Below are 15,195 nucleotides of genomic sequence, written 5' to 3' on the forward strand. Positions count from 1 at the left end.
GTCATACAGGTTATGTGTGTTTTACTGCTGATTTTTATGTACTTGCATTTCATTGTCAGAGGTTGGGGAGTCTGATTTTGGATACTTAGGTGGTACATGTGTAGTTAAGTTTCTATTCCATTTGAGTCAAATTCTATATGAATTACTGCCTCAGTTTCATAATCATAAGAATGCTTGCATTCAAGTTTTTTCTAATATTGTCTGTTTCTGAGTGTGAATACTTGTCAGTTTGCTTACATATTATCCGAATCTGAAATAATGACCCAAACATGGTATCTGTTAGGACCTTGAATAAATTATTTATGCTAAAGCAATATCTGGCACATAGTAAGGACTGGCTTTTTTCCCCTCTAAATTCATTGACATCACTCACCTTCTCTTTGTCCTAATCAGTCTTCGTACCATTTCTTCTTCTAACTCACAGCAGTGTTCTAGTGAACACTAGTCTATAGATATTTAGTATGGGCAAGAGGTAGTTTTTTTGTTTGTTTTGAGACAGGGCTTCACTGTACCTTTGGGGAGGTAGTTTTTAAAGCTCCTAAAATCCTGTTGAACTCACATTAAGTTACTCCTGTGATAGTACCTGCCAATATTTCTGAATTTGCCACTGTGCAGTAAATTTGTGCAGAGAATTTGCTTGTGCATAATGAAGGTATCGTTTGACTCTCATTATAGATAAGATGTTCAGCAGGCTAATGTCAGGCTTCTACAGTTCACTAATACTCTGAATTACAGGTAACCATTGTATCAGCATTACGTATATGTAGGTGGGGTTTTCTGTCCTGCCAGCCTCTTCCCAAATAACCACATAGAGACTTAATAATTACAAATACTTGGCTGATAGCTTAGGCTTGTTACTAACTAGCTCTTACAACTTAAATTAACCCATATTTCTTATATGTGCTCTACCATGTGGTACCTTCTTCAAGCATGTGCCTCCTGGCAACTCTGCTCTCCTTCCCCATATTGTGATCTTTTGATGTCCAATTTCTTGAGTTCTTTGTATATTTTGGAGATCAGACCTCTGTCTGATTTGGGATTAGTCAAGATCTTGTCCCATTCTGTAGGCTGTCGTTTTGTCTTGTTGATTTTGTCTTTTTACTTTACAGAAGCTTTTCGGTTTCAGGAGGTCCTATTTATTGTTTCTATCAGTGTGCTGCTGGGGTTCTATTTAGGAAGTGGTTTCCTGTGCCAGTGCGTTCAAGTGTACTTCCCACTTTCTCTTCTATAAGGTCTAGTGTGGCTGGCTTTATGTTGAGGTCTTTGATCCATTTGGACTTGAGTTTTGTGCATGGTCATATCCAGTTATGCCAGCACCATTTGTTAAATATGCTTTCTTTTTTTCCATTTGATATTTTTTGCTTCTTTAGTAAAGATCAGGTGTTAGATGTTGTGGATTGATATCCTGGTCTTCTGTTTGGTTCCATGTGTCCTCCTGTCTGTTCTTATGCCAATACCAGGATGTTTTCAGTATTGTAGCTCTGTAGTAGAGTTTGAAGTCAGGGATTTTGATGCCCTCAGAAGTTCTCTTATTGTACAGGATTGTTTTGGCTATCCTGGGTTTTTTGCTTTTCCATATGAAGTTGAATACCGTTCTTTCAAGGTCTGTGAAGAATTTTTCTGGGATTTTGATGGGCATTGCATTGAATCTCTAGATTGCTTTTTGGTAAGATTGTCATTTTTTACTATGCTCATTCTGCCTACCCAAGAGCATGGGAGATCTTTCCACTTTCTGTTGTCTTCAATTTCTTTCTTCAAAGATTTAAAGTTCTTGTCATATAAGTCTTCTACTTCCTTGGTTAGAGTTACTCTGACATAGTTTATGCTATTCATGGCTATTGTGAAGGGTGTTGTTTTTGTAATTTCTTCCCCAGCCCTTTTATCATCTGTGTACAAGACGGCTACTGATTCCTTTTTTTTTCTTTTTTCTTTTTCTTTTTTAGTTAATCTTGTATCCTGCTACGTTATTGAAAGTGTTTATGAGTTTGTAGAAGTTTCTTGGTAGAATTTTTGGGGTCGCTTATGTAAACTATCATATCATCAGCAAATAATGAGAGTTTGATGACTTCTTTTCCAATTTGTATCCCCTTGATCTCCTTTTAGAGTGTCTTATTGCTCTAGCTAGGACCTCAAGAACTGTATTGAATAGATATGGACAGAGTAGACAACCTTGTCTTTTTCCTAATTTCAGTGAAACCACTGGGAGTTTCTCTTCATTTAGTTTGATGTTGGCTGTTGGGCTTGCTGTATATTGCCTTTATTATGTTTAGGCATGTCCCTTGTATCCCTGCTCTCTCCAAGACCTTTATCATGAAGGGATGTTGTATTTTGTCAAGCTTTTTCAGCATCTAATCAGATGATCATGTGGTTTTTACTTTTCAGTTTTTTTATATGGTAGATTACATTGACAGATTTTTGTATGTTGAACCATCCCTGCATCTGTGGGATGAAGCCGACCTGATCATGGTGGATGATGGTTCTGATGTGTTCTTAAAATCGATTTGCCAGTATTTTATTTAGTATTTTTGCATCAATGTTCATGAGTGAGATTGGTCTGTAATTCTTTCCTAGTAATGTCTTTCTGTGGTTTGGGTATCAGGCTAAATTGTAGCCTCATAAAAAGAGTTTGGCAATGTTCCTTCTGTTTCTATTGTGTGGAATAATTTGTGGAGTATTGGTATTAGTTCTTTGAAAATCTTGTAGAATTCTGAACTGAAAGTATCTGGTCCTAGGCTTTATTTGGTTGGGAGACTTTGATGACTGTTTCTATTTCTTCACTGCTGACCTTTTTATCCTTAGTCCTTTGCTACAGAAGCCCTAACAGGCAGAGTAGCTTAAAGGACTCTTTATTATTACCCTGCCTACTTAGTGCCTCTTTAAGGTGAAACATAACTCAAAATAGGGCCCTAGTTACCCTCACCATAACTGACTCCAATACTCCATACCAGGGGACATTAGTGGCCCTATTTTTACCCACCCCAACACCTAATGATTCTCCAAGGGATATCGTTCTTGGAGAAGTGGCTGCTGTTCTGCCCGAGTCCTAGCTGGTGTCAGACCTTCTACCCAAAGGGAAGAGAGAAGAAGCCATAGGGAACGGAGTTCTACAGAAACCAGAACATTTCATGGCAAGTGAATTGTCTACGAAAAGTGGAGATGGGTGAAAAATAACTACAAGGATGGTTGTAGCTCCCTTTTACTGTTGTCACCAAGTGAAACAGTCCAGCAACCAGGCAAAATGAGCCCTTTTGTGATCCCAGTCTCACTGAGGGCTCAGAAATAGTGTGTTAGTGCATTTCACACTGTACCACTCAGAGCTGGATACAGAACAGACTGAAAGTTTTCCCAGATGAGCTATAGATGGCTAATAAGAACTTTAAAAGATACTCAGTATCATTGAAGAAATTTGAATCAGAAGCACGGTAAGAGTACATCACTCCTACTAGTCTCATAGGATAACACTTGGTATTGCTGAGACTGTTCAGAAATTGGAGCTTCATTCTTTGTGGGCTCGTAAATTGGTACAGCCACTTTACTAATTAGACTGGCAGTTGCACAGAATATTAAACAATTTACCATAGTATGGCCCATACTCAAGTAAAATGGAAACAAATGTAAAAACTTAAATGTGAATGTTCATAGCAAACTTTGTAATAGCCAAAAATGTATAAATAGTCCAAACGTCTTAGTTGATTACATACTTAATAAAAGGTGATATGTCCATACAGTATTATCCAAAATATTACTCAGCGTATCAAAAGAGTAACATGCTACAACACGTGAATCTTGAAAACATGCTCATTGGTGGGAATGCACCCAGAAAACACTATATGAAAGGCCTTAGGGTTGGGTATGTGGAGAAAATGGAGATACGTGTAGTATTTGAGGTGAAAAATGTAGTATACTACAAGACTGATGCTAATTATAAAACTCTCCTAAAAAATCTAAAAATTTAAAGTTGGTAGGTTGCTTATGATGGTAGTATATTTTGCTTAAGTTTTTTTAGCAGGAGGACTTGTTTTAGATTTTATTTTATATGCATGAGTGTTTTGCCTGCATGTATGTATACAGTATATTCATGTCTGGTGTCTGAAGAGGTCAGAAGAGTGCATCAGATCTTTCTGGTTCTGGAGTTACAGTTTGAGCCACCATGTGCTATGCTGGAAATTGAACCCTACTTCTACAAGAGCAACAAGTGATCTTATCCACTGAGCCAGTTTTCTAGCCCCAAGTTAATTTTTTTATAATGCATTCTGAAATGGCTCCCACAACTTGATATTTAAAATAACAACTGACTTATGTTGGTTCCCGGCTGTGATTTATTAACACTTCCCACCCATTTTCAAAGATAACTGAATTGATCATATATATATTTCCTTAATGGAATACTGCCACATAGACAACACAAGTTAGCAATGGATTGTCTTTATTTGCTAACAAGTCAAGGAACTGTTAGGACTGAATATTTACAATGTTTCGACTTTTGTTTGGTGTTTTGTTTTTGAGACAGATTTCTCTGTTTATCCCTTCCTGGCCTGGAACTCAGTTATGTGTACCAACCGAACTCATACTGTTTAAGATCTGCCTCCTCAGTCCTGAGACTAGAGGTGTGCATCAGCATGCCAAGTTTATCTGTTTTTAATAGTCTCGGTGCTTCTTTGTATAGGGCCTCTCATGTAGCCCAAAGCTACTGTCACATTTCTTGACTTTCCTTGATTATTTGGCTTTCATTGAATTTTTTCAAAGCTCTGTGTCCAAGATGTTAGGACTTAAACACAGAATAGAGCTGGGCTGATGCTAAAGCTAGTGGGGAAAAGTAGCATCTTGACAATGGAGAAGCCTGGTAGAAACCATTTCAACTATGTAGTCAACATGAGCATAGTGAGGATTGACATAAAGTGGCATGATCTGCCTTCTGATTGTAATACCAGGAGGGTGTAACATCACTTCTCTAATATTCTTGGCCAGAATTAATAGCACATCAAAGAGTAAAGGGACTGTGTTGAAGAATTTTAATAGTACATTTAACAGATCATTTATTTTGGGATGCATCAAAGGGAAATACATTTTGCTAGAATATTAGATAGGTTGAAACGCACCTATTATTAGTAGATTTCCAGTTACCTTATATAATTATAGAAGATTAATGTGTTTTGTGGTTTCTTTTTTGGTTTTTCAAGACAGGGTTTCTTTGTGTAGTCTTGGCTATCCTGGAATTCTTTTTGACCAGGTTGGTCTCAAACTCACAGAGAACACCTACCTCTTGTCTCCCAAGTACTGGGATTAAAGATTACGCCACCACCACCCCAGCCAGATTAAAGGATTTTTTTTAAACTGACAGGTCATTGGTTGAAATCAGCAGTGGTATGATTATTCATGTTTTTCTTAATTTGTAGATCATGAAGACTATGACCCACAGACTGTGAGACTGGGAAGTAGATATAGTCATGTTCAAGAAGTTCAAGAACGGCTTAACTTTCTTAGGTTTGTTTGATATTTGACTATGTCTTTGGTGGGGGGGTTGTTTTTTTTTTTTTGCTTTGTTTTTTTTCTTTTGCCACATCTTATTTTCCCACATAAAAAGATTATGTCCCTGGGTTGTAGCATTCTCCTCATTATTTTAAGCTTTAGGGTAGATGTCTCTTGTTTGTTTATGCTTACTTTTATTACAGGACATTTTTGTTTGTTTTTAAGAAAGGGTTTTTCTGTGTAGCCCTGGCTGTCCTGAAACTCTCAGATAAAAACTGATGAACTCTTAGAAAGAGCTGACATTTGTAGTTAAAAACATAAATGTGATAGAGGTATTACTTCATACATAAACAGGTAGGTTATGTTGTGTCAAATAAATTAATTTCTTTTTATTTTTCTAAGATTTTTATTGAAGGATGGCCAACTGTGGCTGTGTGCTCCTCAGGCAAAACAAATATGGAAGTGCTTAGCTGAAAATGCGGTTTACCTTTGTGATCGTGAAGCCTGTTTCAAGTGGTATTCCAAATTAATGGGGGATGAACCCGACTTAGATCCTGATATCAACAAGGACTTCTTCGAAAGTAATGTACTTCAGCTTGATCCTTCCTTGTTAACTGAAAATGGAATGAAATGTTTTGAGAGATTCTTCAAAGCTGTGAATTGTCGAGAAGGAAAACTAGTAGCAAAAAGAAGAGCCTATATGATGGATGATTTGGAGTTGATAGGATTAGACTATCTTTGGAGGGTAAGTCAAAAGTAGGAGCTCTGTCAGCATTGCACCTGATGTTCTTGAATAAATAACTATAACTAAATGTGTTGCATAAAGTATATATGTATTATCTGATGCTTGTCCCAAGAGTCTGGGATTCATGGTTATCTTTTGCATTTCTGTGCTCCTTTTTTATTTTATTTAACTTTTTTTAAACCTAGAAAAGTATGATGTTAATCATTTAAGGCTAAACTGTTTTATGTTTTATATTATTTCTATCTGTTAAAAGTGGCTGATACTCATTTTCTGTTTTTTACTTACATTTTAAATGTCTGCAAAAGTATTTTGTGTAGTATTTTAGTGCTTAACAACTTTAAATAAGTAAAGCTTTTTGTTTTGTTTTCGTTTATAAGCAGTGGAAGGGCTTGAGAGGTAGTACATACTTAATCATGGATTTAGCCCAGGAGTTAGTCTCTAGCACATATTTTAATATTACCCTTCTGTAAATCCAAATTTGCACTTTAGATACAGTGAGTGGGGTGGTATATACTTGGAGGGTGGAGTATTTTGACTTCTAGGGTAGCCTGAGGCTACAGGTGTAGATTGAGATTCTGATTTCTAAAAATAATAATAGCAGTAATAAAACGACATAACTAAAATGTAAACGTAGTTAAAGCCTGATTATTTTTGTTCATTGTCTCCAGGCTTCTTCATTCACTTTTCCCTCTCCAGTCCTCTTAACAGGGGTCAGCCTTAACACACTTCATCTAAACCCTATAGTTCTGAATATAGTTTGAAAGCCACAAGTGTAATAAGGTGTAAATTTTAAATATTATGGAACTGAGAGACAAAAGGGAGAATTTTTATACTAAACTATATTTTTATGTAGCATCTTGTTTTCTTCTATCTACTTTGAATTCCTTCTTGAAAGACTGAGCATATTTTATTTGTAGTAAAATGTCATTCTTAAATTTCTTTATTTAAACAGTTGCATCTTGCATTTAGTCTTTATTTTGATCTGTTTGTCTCGTTTACTCAGTCAACTTAACCATTATGTTGTTAGTATAATTGAAAATAACTAAGGATATGATTTGAATTTAAATGCTCAACTAAAACATTTCCTGAGAAACATTAATCTTTTTTTTTTTAATGCAGGTTGTAATTCAGAGTAATGATGATATTGCCAGCCGAGCTATAGATCTCCTTAAAGAGATATACACAAACCTTGGTCCAAGGCTGCAGGTCAATCAGGTGAGGATTCTAGCTTGTGAATTAGAACATATAAAACATAAAAGTTGGGTGTGATGGTATGTGCCTATAATGTTGGCATCTGAGAGCAGGAGAATTAGAGGTTTAAAGTGAGCTTGTACTATATAGTGACACTTTACCTCAAAATACATACATTTGTAAAAATACCAAGTTCTTATATCTCTAAGTGAATCTTGCCTTGAGAATGATCTTGGTTGGATTATTTTGATGTTTATTATTATATTGAAATAGTAAAGACTTTACTGGGTTTATTTTCATAACCAGTTACATAACCCTAAATGGCTTTTTTAAAATATCATTTGTCCTTAACTTATTTTGACACTAGCTTCCTTTTAACAACAGTAGACTATCTGCCTAAATATGATTATTTAGAGCAACATTGTTGGGTGTTTTCATCTCTGTCTTTATTTGTCGCATTATATTTGTAGGTGGTGATCCATGAAGACTTCATTCAGTCTTGCTTTGACCGTTTGAAAGCCTCTTATGACACGCTGTGTGTTTTGGATGGTGACAAAGACAGTATTAATTGTGCAAGACAGGAAGCTGTTCGAATGGTTAGAGTATTAACTGTTCTACGAGAATACATAAATGAATGTGATAGTGATTATCATGAAGAAAGAACAATTTTGCCTATGTCAAGGTATGTGAATAACTGATCAACTGCGATTAATTTTTAGTCATTTGGTATTTTCCTAGCCATTTTTTTAAAATGTACAAGGAAAAAAGAAGAAATTTATCTTCTTGAAAAACGTTTCTTGCCCTTTAAAAACATAAGTATCTTCTGGAAATGTTTGCCTATTTTTGTGGTAGAACAGTTTATTAGGAAAGAAAACAACCCCAAGAGAGGAAGTGGGTCAGGCCTTATATGGTTTTTTAAAAAGTGTTTGGGATTGTTTGTTTTGTTTAAACATATTCTCAGTGTGTAGTAAGTTATTTTGTGTGTGTAGTCATGCATATGCCATGGTTTTGAGTGTGGAGATCATATGACAGTTTGAGAGATCAGTTCTTTGCCATTTACTCTTTGAGTCCTTTGGGTCCCAGGGACCAAACTTGGGTTCTCAGGTGTGGTAGCAAGCTACTTTACGTGTTCATAGGCCCAAGTTTTAATATAATTGTGTGTTATATACACATGTATATATGTAGAATGGACCCACCATGCTCACTTATGGAAACAAGAAGTGAAATTTGGTTGTCCTGTCATTTTCTACCTTATTATTCCGTTCAGACAAGGTTTCTCACTGAACCTGGAGCTAGACTGGTAACAAACCCTAATCATCCTGTCTTTGCCACCCACATTTCTAGAGTTAACAAGTGCTTCTAACTTTTTAATGTAGGGGGCTGGGAAATGAGTTTGGATCCTCATTCTTCATGCTTGTACAGCAAGCACTCTTAAACTATTGAGCTATCCCTTCAGCCTCAGTTTTATAGTTGTTTACACTGTGTTATGTATTTGATTATACATTGATTATAGTTGTTTACACTGTTAAACACTATAGCATGCCTCTTAGCCCATTAGCATAGGCAGGGGGACTGTTACAAATTTGGAGCTGACTTAGACTGGTCAATATAATGAGTTTCTAGACCAACCAAGACTCTAATGAGATTCTATTACGAAAAAAGAAAGAATATAGTGCATAGTTACTTCTTTTGAGTGATTGCCTACATTGTATGTATGTGTTCCATATGTGTGCCTTGGAGGTCAGAAACAAGCAGTATATCCCCTCAGACTGACGTTACAGACACATTTGAGCCCCGTGAGATGAGCTGTCAGGCAGGTTCTAGGAACCTAACCTGGTTCTTCTGTACCTTGTGTCAAACAACAACAAAATAGCATACTCAGATTGAAAAGTAATTGGAATGAAGTCTTAAAAACTATCAGGTAACCAATATAGCCAAGAAATATTTTCAAATGCTCAAATAATACTTTTTAGGTTTTACCATTTAGTAATTCAGATGTTATTTATGTAGTTGTCCTTGATGAATATAATTTCCTTTTTTGTATCATACCTTCAAGATAATATGGCAACATATTGTAGTTTTGCATCTTTTTTTTTTTCGGGCAATTCTGAGTGGTAGTGCATGCCTTTAATCCCAGCACTCAGGCAGATCTCTCTGAGTTGAGAGCAATTTGGTCTACATGGCAAGTTCCCGGCCAGCCAGAGCTACCCTGTGAGACCCTATCTCAAAAATAAGTAAAATTCAGGCAAAATGTGTGACAGCTTTTTTGTTGCTACTCTCAAAGTTAATCTTACCTTGCACATTTGTAAATAGCAAGAATTAGTGAGTTAGACTTTACAAGCATAAAAATTAACAAACTATTACTATATCTGTGTCTTAATTTTGTGAGCTGCTTTAGGTTGCTCATCCCGGACTGAAATTTATAATCCTTCTTCTTCATCAATGACTGAATTACTGAAATGAGGCACCATGCCTGACATTTGTACTAATTTCTTATAGATCAGTACATCATTTGATGCCACCATGGTTAATAACAATGGAATATAGTCATTGTGTTTTGGATATTGCAGCATTTATAGTTAAAAACAATTTTTATTTTTAGGGCACTAAAAAGTCTTGTTTGCATTCTTTTGTTTAATAAGAAAATACTTAATGCTAAATTTTTATCGTTTTTTTCTTGGCAACTAAATTTGGAAATCTGCTGATAAGATTTTTTTAAAATTTTTTTTCCCCACCAGAGCTTTCCGTGGTAAACACCTCTCTTTTATAGTTCGATTTCCAAACCAGGGCAGACAAGTAGATGACTTGGAAGTTTGGTCTCATACAAATGATACAATTGGTTCAGTTCGACGATGTATTCTCAATCGCATTAAAGCTAATGTAGCTCATACAAAAATTGAACTCTTTGTGGGTGGTGAGCTGATTGATCCTGGAGATGACAGAAAGTTGATTGGACAATTAAATCTAAAAGATAAATCAGTAAGTATATATAGTTACCAAAAGAAAAAATTTTAATAGAACCTCAGACTGTATTTCATTGTTAAATATTTATGTTAGATGTTAAGCTTATAACACTAACTCAATAGGATACTTACAATATATTAAAACAAGTAGCTACAAGAGTATTTTTTACGTGTACTTTCGAAAATATTAGCATCTGGTTTTGTTTTATGTATATGAATGTTTTAAAAACTTGTATGTCTTTGCACCATGTGTGTACCTGGTTCCCTTGAAGATCAGAAGAGAGGGCATTGGATACCCTGGAATTGGAGTCACAGACAATTGTAAACTGCTATGTAGGTGCTAAGAATTGTAGGTCCCCTGCAAAAGTAGCCAGTGTTCTTAATCACTAAGCCAGTTCTCCAAGTCCAGCATCTGTAGTTTTTTGATTCATTTGTTGGTATATCATCAAATAAGTTTTCTTGTTTTGTGTGGTTTTTTTCCCCATTTTTGATTCTAATATATATCATTTTCAGCTAATTACAGCCAAACTTACACAAATAAGCTCCAATATGCCTTCAAGTCCTGATAGCTCCTCTGATTCCTCAACTGGGTCTCCTGGAAACCATGGTAATCATTATAGTGACGGCCCCAATCCAGAAGTGGAAAGCTGTTTGCCTGGAGTGGTGAGTAGATTCAGTTGTGCAAGGCATTATGCTAGAGTTGTTGAAAATAATCAAATGCATAAAAAAGTTTTTTTGTTGCTGTTGAGGAACTCTTTCATGAGACAAAATATCTATAGAATTATCCATTTAAATTTCAGTAAAGCCTTCTGCAAGGTAACCCTGTAGTTACTATTTGCTTATACTTGCATATAGTTAATCTATTGGAGTTAAATTGGAACATTTCAATATATGAATTTTGAAAGCTACTACTGTCTTACATGCTTATCCTGTGAAATGGATCCTTTCAAAACTCCATATGCAGTGAAGTATCTGTAATCTTTCTCAGATTGTATCCAAAGAAACAGTGACATCTCCCATTCTTTTTTGGTTTTTCGAGACAGGGTTTCTCTGTTGTTTTGGAGCCTGTCCTGGAACTAGCTCTTGTAGACCAGGCTGGCCTCGAACTCCAGAGATCCGCCTGCCTTTGCCTCCCGAGTGCTGGGATTAAAGGCGTGCACCACCACAGCCCGGCTGACATCTCCCATTCTTGACTTCTTCTTTCACCCCTCCTCATAAGAACTTTAATGTCTTTAATGACAAGACACTCCAGTATAAGAACAAACTGGTTAGGAATTTATTAGTGGCATGTCCAGAGTCATCTGAAGTTATATGCAGGTGAAAAGTAATACTTAAAAAAATAATATTGCGGATGTTGCTCAGATGATGTTAGGTCTGCATCATGAAGAATTTGTAAAGGTAGGATGAGGAAGAACAACAGGAGCAATTTAAATTTTAGGTAGACCTTTTTGAAGTCAAGGAATAATCTACAGGTAATTTTGTGTATTTTGTGTTCTAGATTATGTCACTTCATCCCAGATACATTTCTTTCCTTTGGCAAGTTGCAGACTTAGGGAGCAGCCTAAATATGCCACCCCTTAGAGATGGAGCAAGAGTGCTTATGAAACTTATGCCGCCAGGTAAGATGTTTCTAATGATGCCATAATGCATGGTAACAATAAACTCTGTGTGTGTGTGTATTATATTTATATAAACATTTTTTCGGGAGGTGTGAGTTTCCAGACAGGGTTTGTCTCTTTGTGACCTTGGCTGTGTTCAAGGCCATTTCTAACCAGAATGGCCTTGAACACACAGAGACCTGCCTGCCTTTGCCTTCTGGGATTAAAGGTGTGTGCCACCGCCCAACAACAATTGTTTTTTTTCCTAAATGAACCATGCATCAGTGGTAATAGGCCTAAAGACCAGAATCTTCCTACAGCTTAATTTTATACACCCCAACATCTTTTTTTTGAGACAGGGTAGCTTTGAAGCCTGTCCTGGAACTTTCTCCATATACCAGGCTGGCCTTGAATTTACAGAGATACTCAAGTCTCTGCCTCTTGTCCTGGGATTAAAGGCGTGCGCCACCACTGCCCAATTTGAAAGTGTCTACATTTTTAATAGCTAAAATAAAACCAAAAGATATCTATTGAGGATCTTGTGAGCTGGGTCAGTGAATGAAAGTGTCCCTCCAGACCTAATGAACCCGTAGTTAGATACCAGAACCCACATGGTAGAAGATAACTGACTGCCTTCAGCTGTCCTCTGACCTCCACACATTTGCCATTCACTCACACATATACACATACAAACAGTAATAAAATTTCAAATACTTACTTTTGATACCAGATTTTATGAAATCTAAATTTTCATATCCTTTATACGTTTTGCTGGTGTACTGCCACACTCACTCATTCATATATTTGCAATTTTTTGTCAATCAACAGCCAAGAACTGAGTAACAGACCATGTGGTCCCAAACCCTAAAATATGTACCATGGCCATTTGTAGAACCCGATTGCCTAGGACCAGTAAGATGGCTCAGCAGCTAAAGGTGCTTGTCACCAGTCTTAAAAACCTGAATTTGATTTCTGGAACCCACTCTCACAGTGGAAGAAGAGACTGGCCTCGAACTTAGAGATTTGGCTGTCTCTGCCTCCCGAGTGCACCACCACCCGGCCCACCTTGGATAATATTGACAGCTCTATAGTGTTTGCTTCCTCTTCTTTTCACATCGTTGGCTTAATGTATCATTTAATTTGTCCACATAATTTTTGAAGCGATCTTGTGCTTCAAAAACCATTATTTTCTAAAGTAAACACCATGTTCTGACATAAGCAACTTTATTGTCTTGTTACTATGGGACAGAGTAAATTTACATAATAGATTACCAGCTTAGACTCCTCAATTCATTTTAGTCCTGACCTGCCTATGACAGTTTTTGCTTTGTGTGTGCAGGTTCAACCTCCACAACATAGTTTAAAAATACAAACCCACACCAAAGCCTTGAGCTTGTGATTTGAACTTCCTGCCACCAGATGGAGACAGTGAGCCAGTAAGGTCAGGCAAAAACAAAATAAAACAACAAAAAAAGGTCAAGGTTGCTTTTTTTTGTTTTTTAATAAAATCAAGATCTAGTACCTATATTTGTACCATTAAGAGGGCTTAGTGGGTAATGGTACTTACTACACAAACCTGATGGCCTGAATTACATCTCTAGAACACATAAAAATGGAAGTAAGTAAACTAACTCCAAAAAGTTTTATTCAGACTTCCTCTACACATGAACAATGTTATTGTGTACTCACTCATGATTGAACTTTTTAAAATCAAAGTATAATGTCAAAATTTGAAACAGTCAGCATTTGGTTAAAGTATGTATTGCTTTATACATATATATATATATATAAATATGTATATAACAAAGCAGAATGAGTTGCTTTTTAAGATCTACTTCCTTCAAGGAGTTTAATGTAAAGAGTATGTAAATATGCCAAAGTCTGTTGTAAGGTCTTCATTCTCTTTGTTTTACTGTTTTGTTTTTATTTGTTTTTTTTTTTATTTTTGAGACACGATCTTACTATGTAGGTTTTGCTGGCGTGTAATTCACAGAGACCCACTTGCCTGTGCCTCCTCATTGCTTGAATTAAAAGCTACTACCTCCCTAATTGGTTGGATTTACTTTTTTTAATAATGCATTGCTTTAGGTATATAATTGCTTATATTTAGGTATCCTTTAAAGACTCTAGAGGGAAAACAGTAACCTAAGGTAGAAGCTTACAAACTGCCCACACATATAGTTAAAAGCCTGCTTACTGTTCTGAATTACTCAAAAAAACATAAGTTTTCCTTTACTTCTTTTCTAAGCGTGCTTTCCTTAACACTTGGGCTTTCTTAAATCTTTCTCTAAAGCTTCCCTCCCTGCGTGTAGCTTGTTGTTTTGCCGCATGTCTGACCTCTATGACAGCTTAAATTGCATAACTTTTTTTTCTTCTTCATTTGCCTCCTTCAGGTAGCTGCTGAGGTTTTACAGCTTGCCTGTTCTGAGGTTATTCTTTTAAGCACTGATAAAATGGTCCTTCATCATCTTAAAAAAAAAAGTAAACGAAGTAAATTACCCTTGATGACAAGATTATGGGCAGATTAATTTTTTTTCCATCCATATTTTATAATTAAAAAGTATACGATCAGGGACCTAAAATTATTTAGGTGTGTGTATGCACACATCACAAAGCAGTACTTTGGTTCAGACTCTTCAGAGAGATAAACTGTAAGCCAACAGCATTAAATGATTTGTTTAGCATTTGTTGCTTCCTTTTGAACTTATTGTGACAGGATCTTGCTGAATATTTGTGGCTGACATTGAGCTTTCTATGTAGACTATGCTAGCCTAGAACTCTTTGGCTGCCTCTACCTCCTGAGTATTGGGACTTTTGCACCACCACACTTGGCCTTAAACTTTAAAGATTTATTTATTTATTTATTTATTATGTATACAGTATTCTGTCTACATGTATGACTGCAGACCAGAAGAGGGCATCAGATCTCATTGCAGATGGTTGTGAGCCACCATGTGGTTGCTGGGATTTAAACTCTGTACCTCTGGAAGAGCAGGCTAATGAGCCATCTCTCCAGCCCCAGGCCTTAAACTTTTTTCTTTTAACATTTGTTAAATTTATATATTCATTTTTTGTGTAGATAACACAGTGTTTATGTGGTGGTCAGAGGTTATGTGGCTCAGAAATTAGTTTCCTCATACCATCATGTGAGTTATATGAATTGAACTCAGGTTATCCATCAGTTTGGTGGCAAGGACATTTACCTACTGAATGAGCTTAAATGATCTCA

At 36.2% G+C, this 15,195-nt stretch overlaps 1 protein-coding gene across 5 annotated transcripts in view; it reads left to right on the plus strand.

Annotated features, from left to right (window-relative positions):
* Positions 1-15,195, plus strand: part of LOC121444912 (probable ubiquitin carboxyl-terminal hydrolase FAF-X) — a 112,818-nt gene that overhangs the window by 51,957 nt on the left and 45,666 nt on the right. For all 5 annotated transcript variants that reach the window (XM_041646850.1, XM_041646849.1, XM_041646851.1 and 2 more), the window contains exons 15-21: positions 5,397-5,484; positions 5,872-6,214; positions 7,334-7,429; positions 7,876-8,087; positions 10,144-10,384; positions 10,882-11,031; positions 11,867-11,987. In XM_041646850.1, the coding sequence (XP_041502784.1) occupies positions 5,397-5,484; positions 5,872-6,214; positions 7,334-7,429; positions 7,876-8,087; positions 10,144-10,384; positions 10,882-11,031; positions 11,867-11,987 (1,251 nt within the window). The remainder of the gene's footprint in view (positions 1-5,396; positions 5,485-5,871; positions 6,215-7,333; positions 7,430-7,875; positions 8,088-10,143; positions 10,385-10,881; positions 11,032-11,866; positions 11,988-15,195) is intronic.

Source organism: Microtus oregoni, unplaced genomic scaffold, assembly GCF_018167655.1.
Source record: "Microtus oregoni isolate MIOR12 unplaced genomic scaffold, Mior012 000147F_ref0000457, whole genome shotgun sequence".
NCBI classification, from domain to species: Eukaryota; Metazoa; Chordata; class Mammalia; order Rodentia; family Cricetidae; genus Microtus; species Microtus oregoni.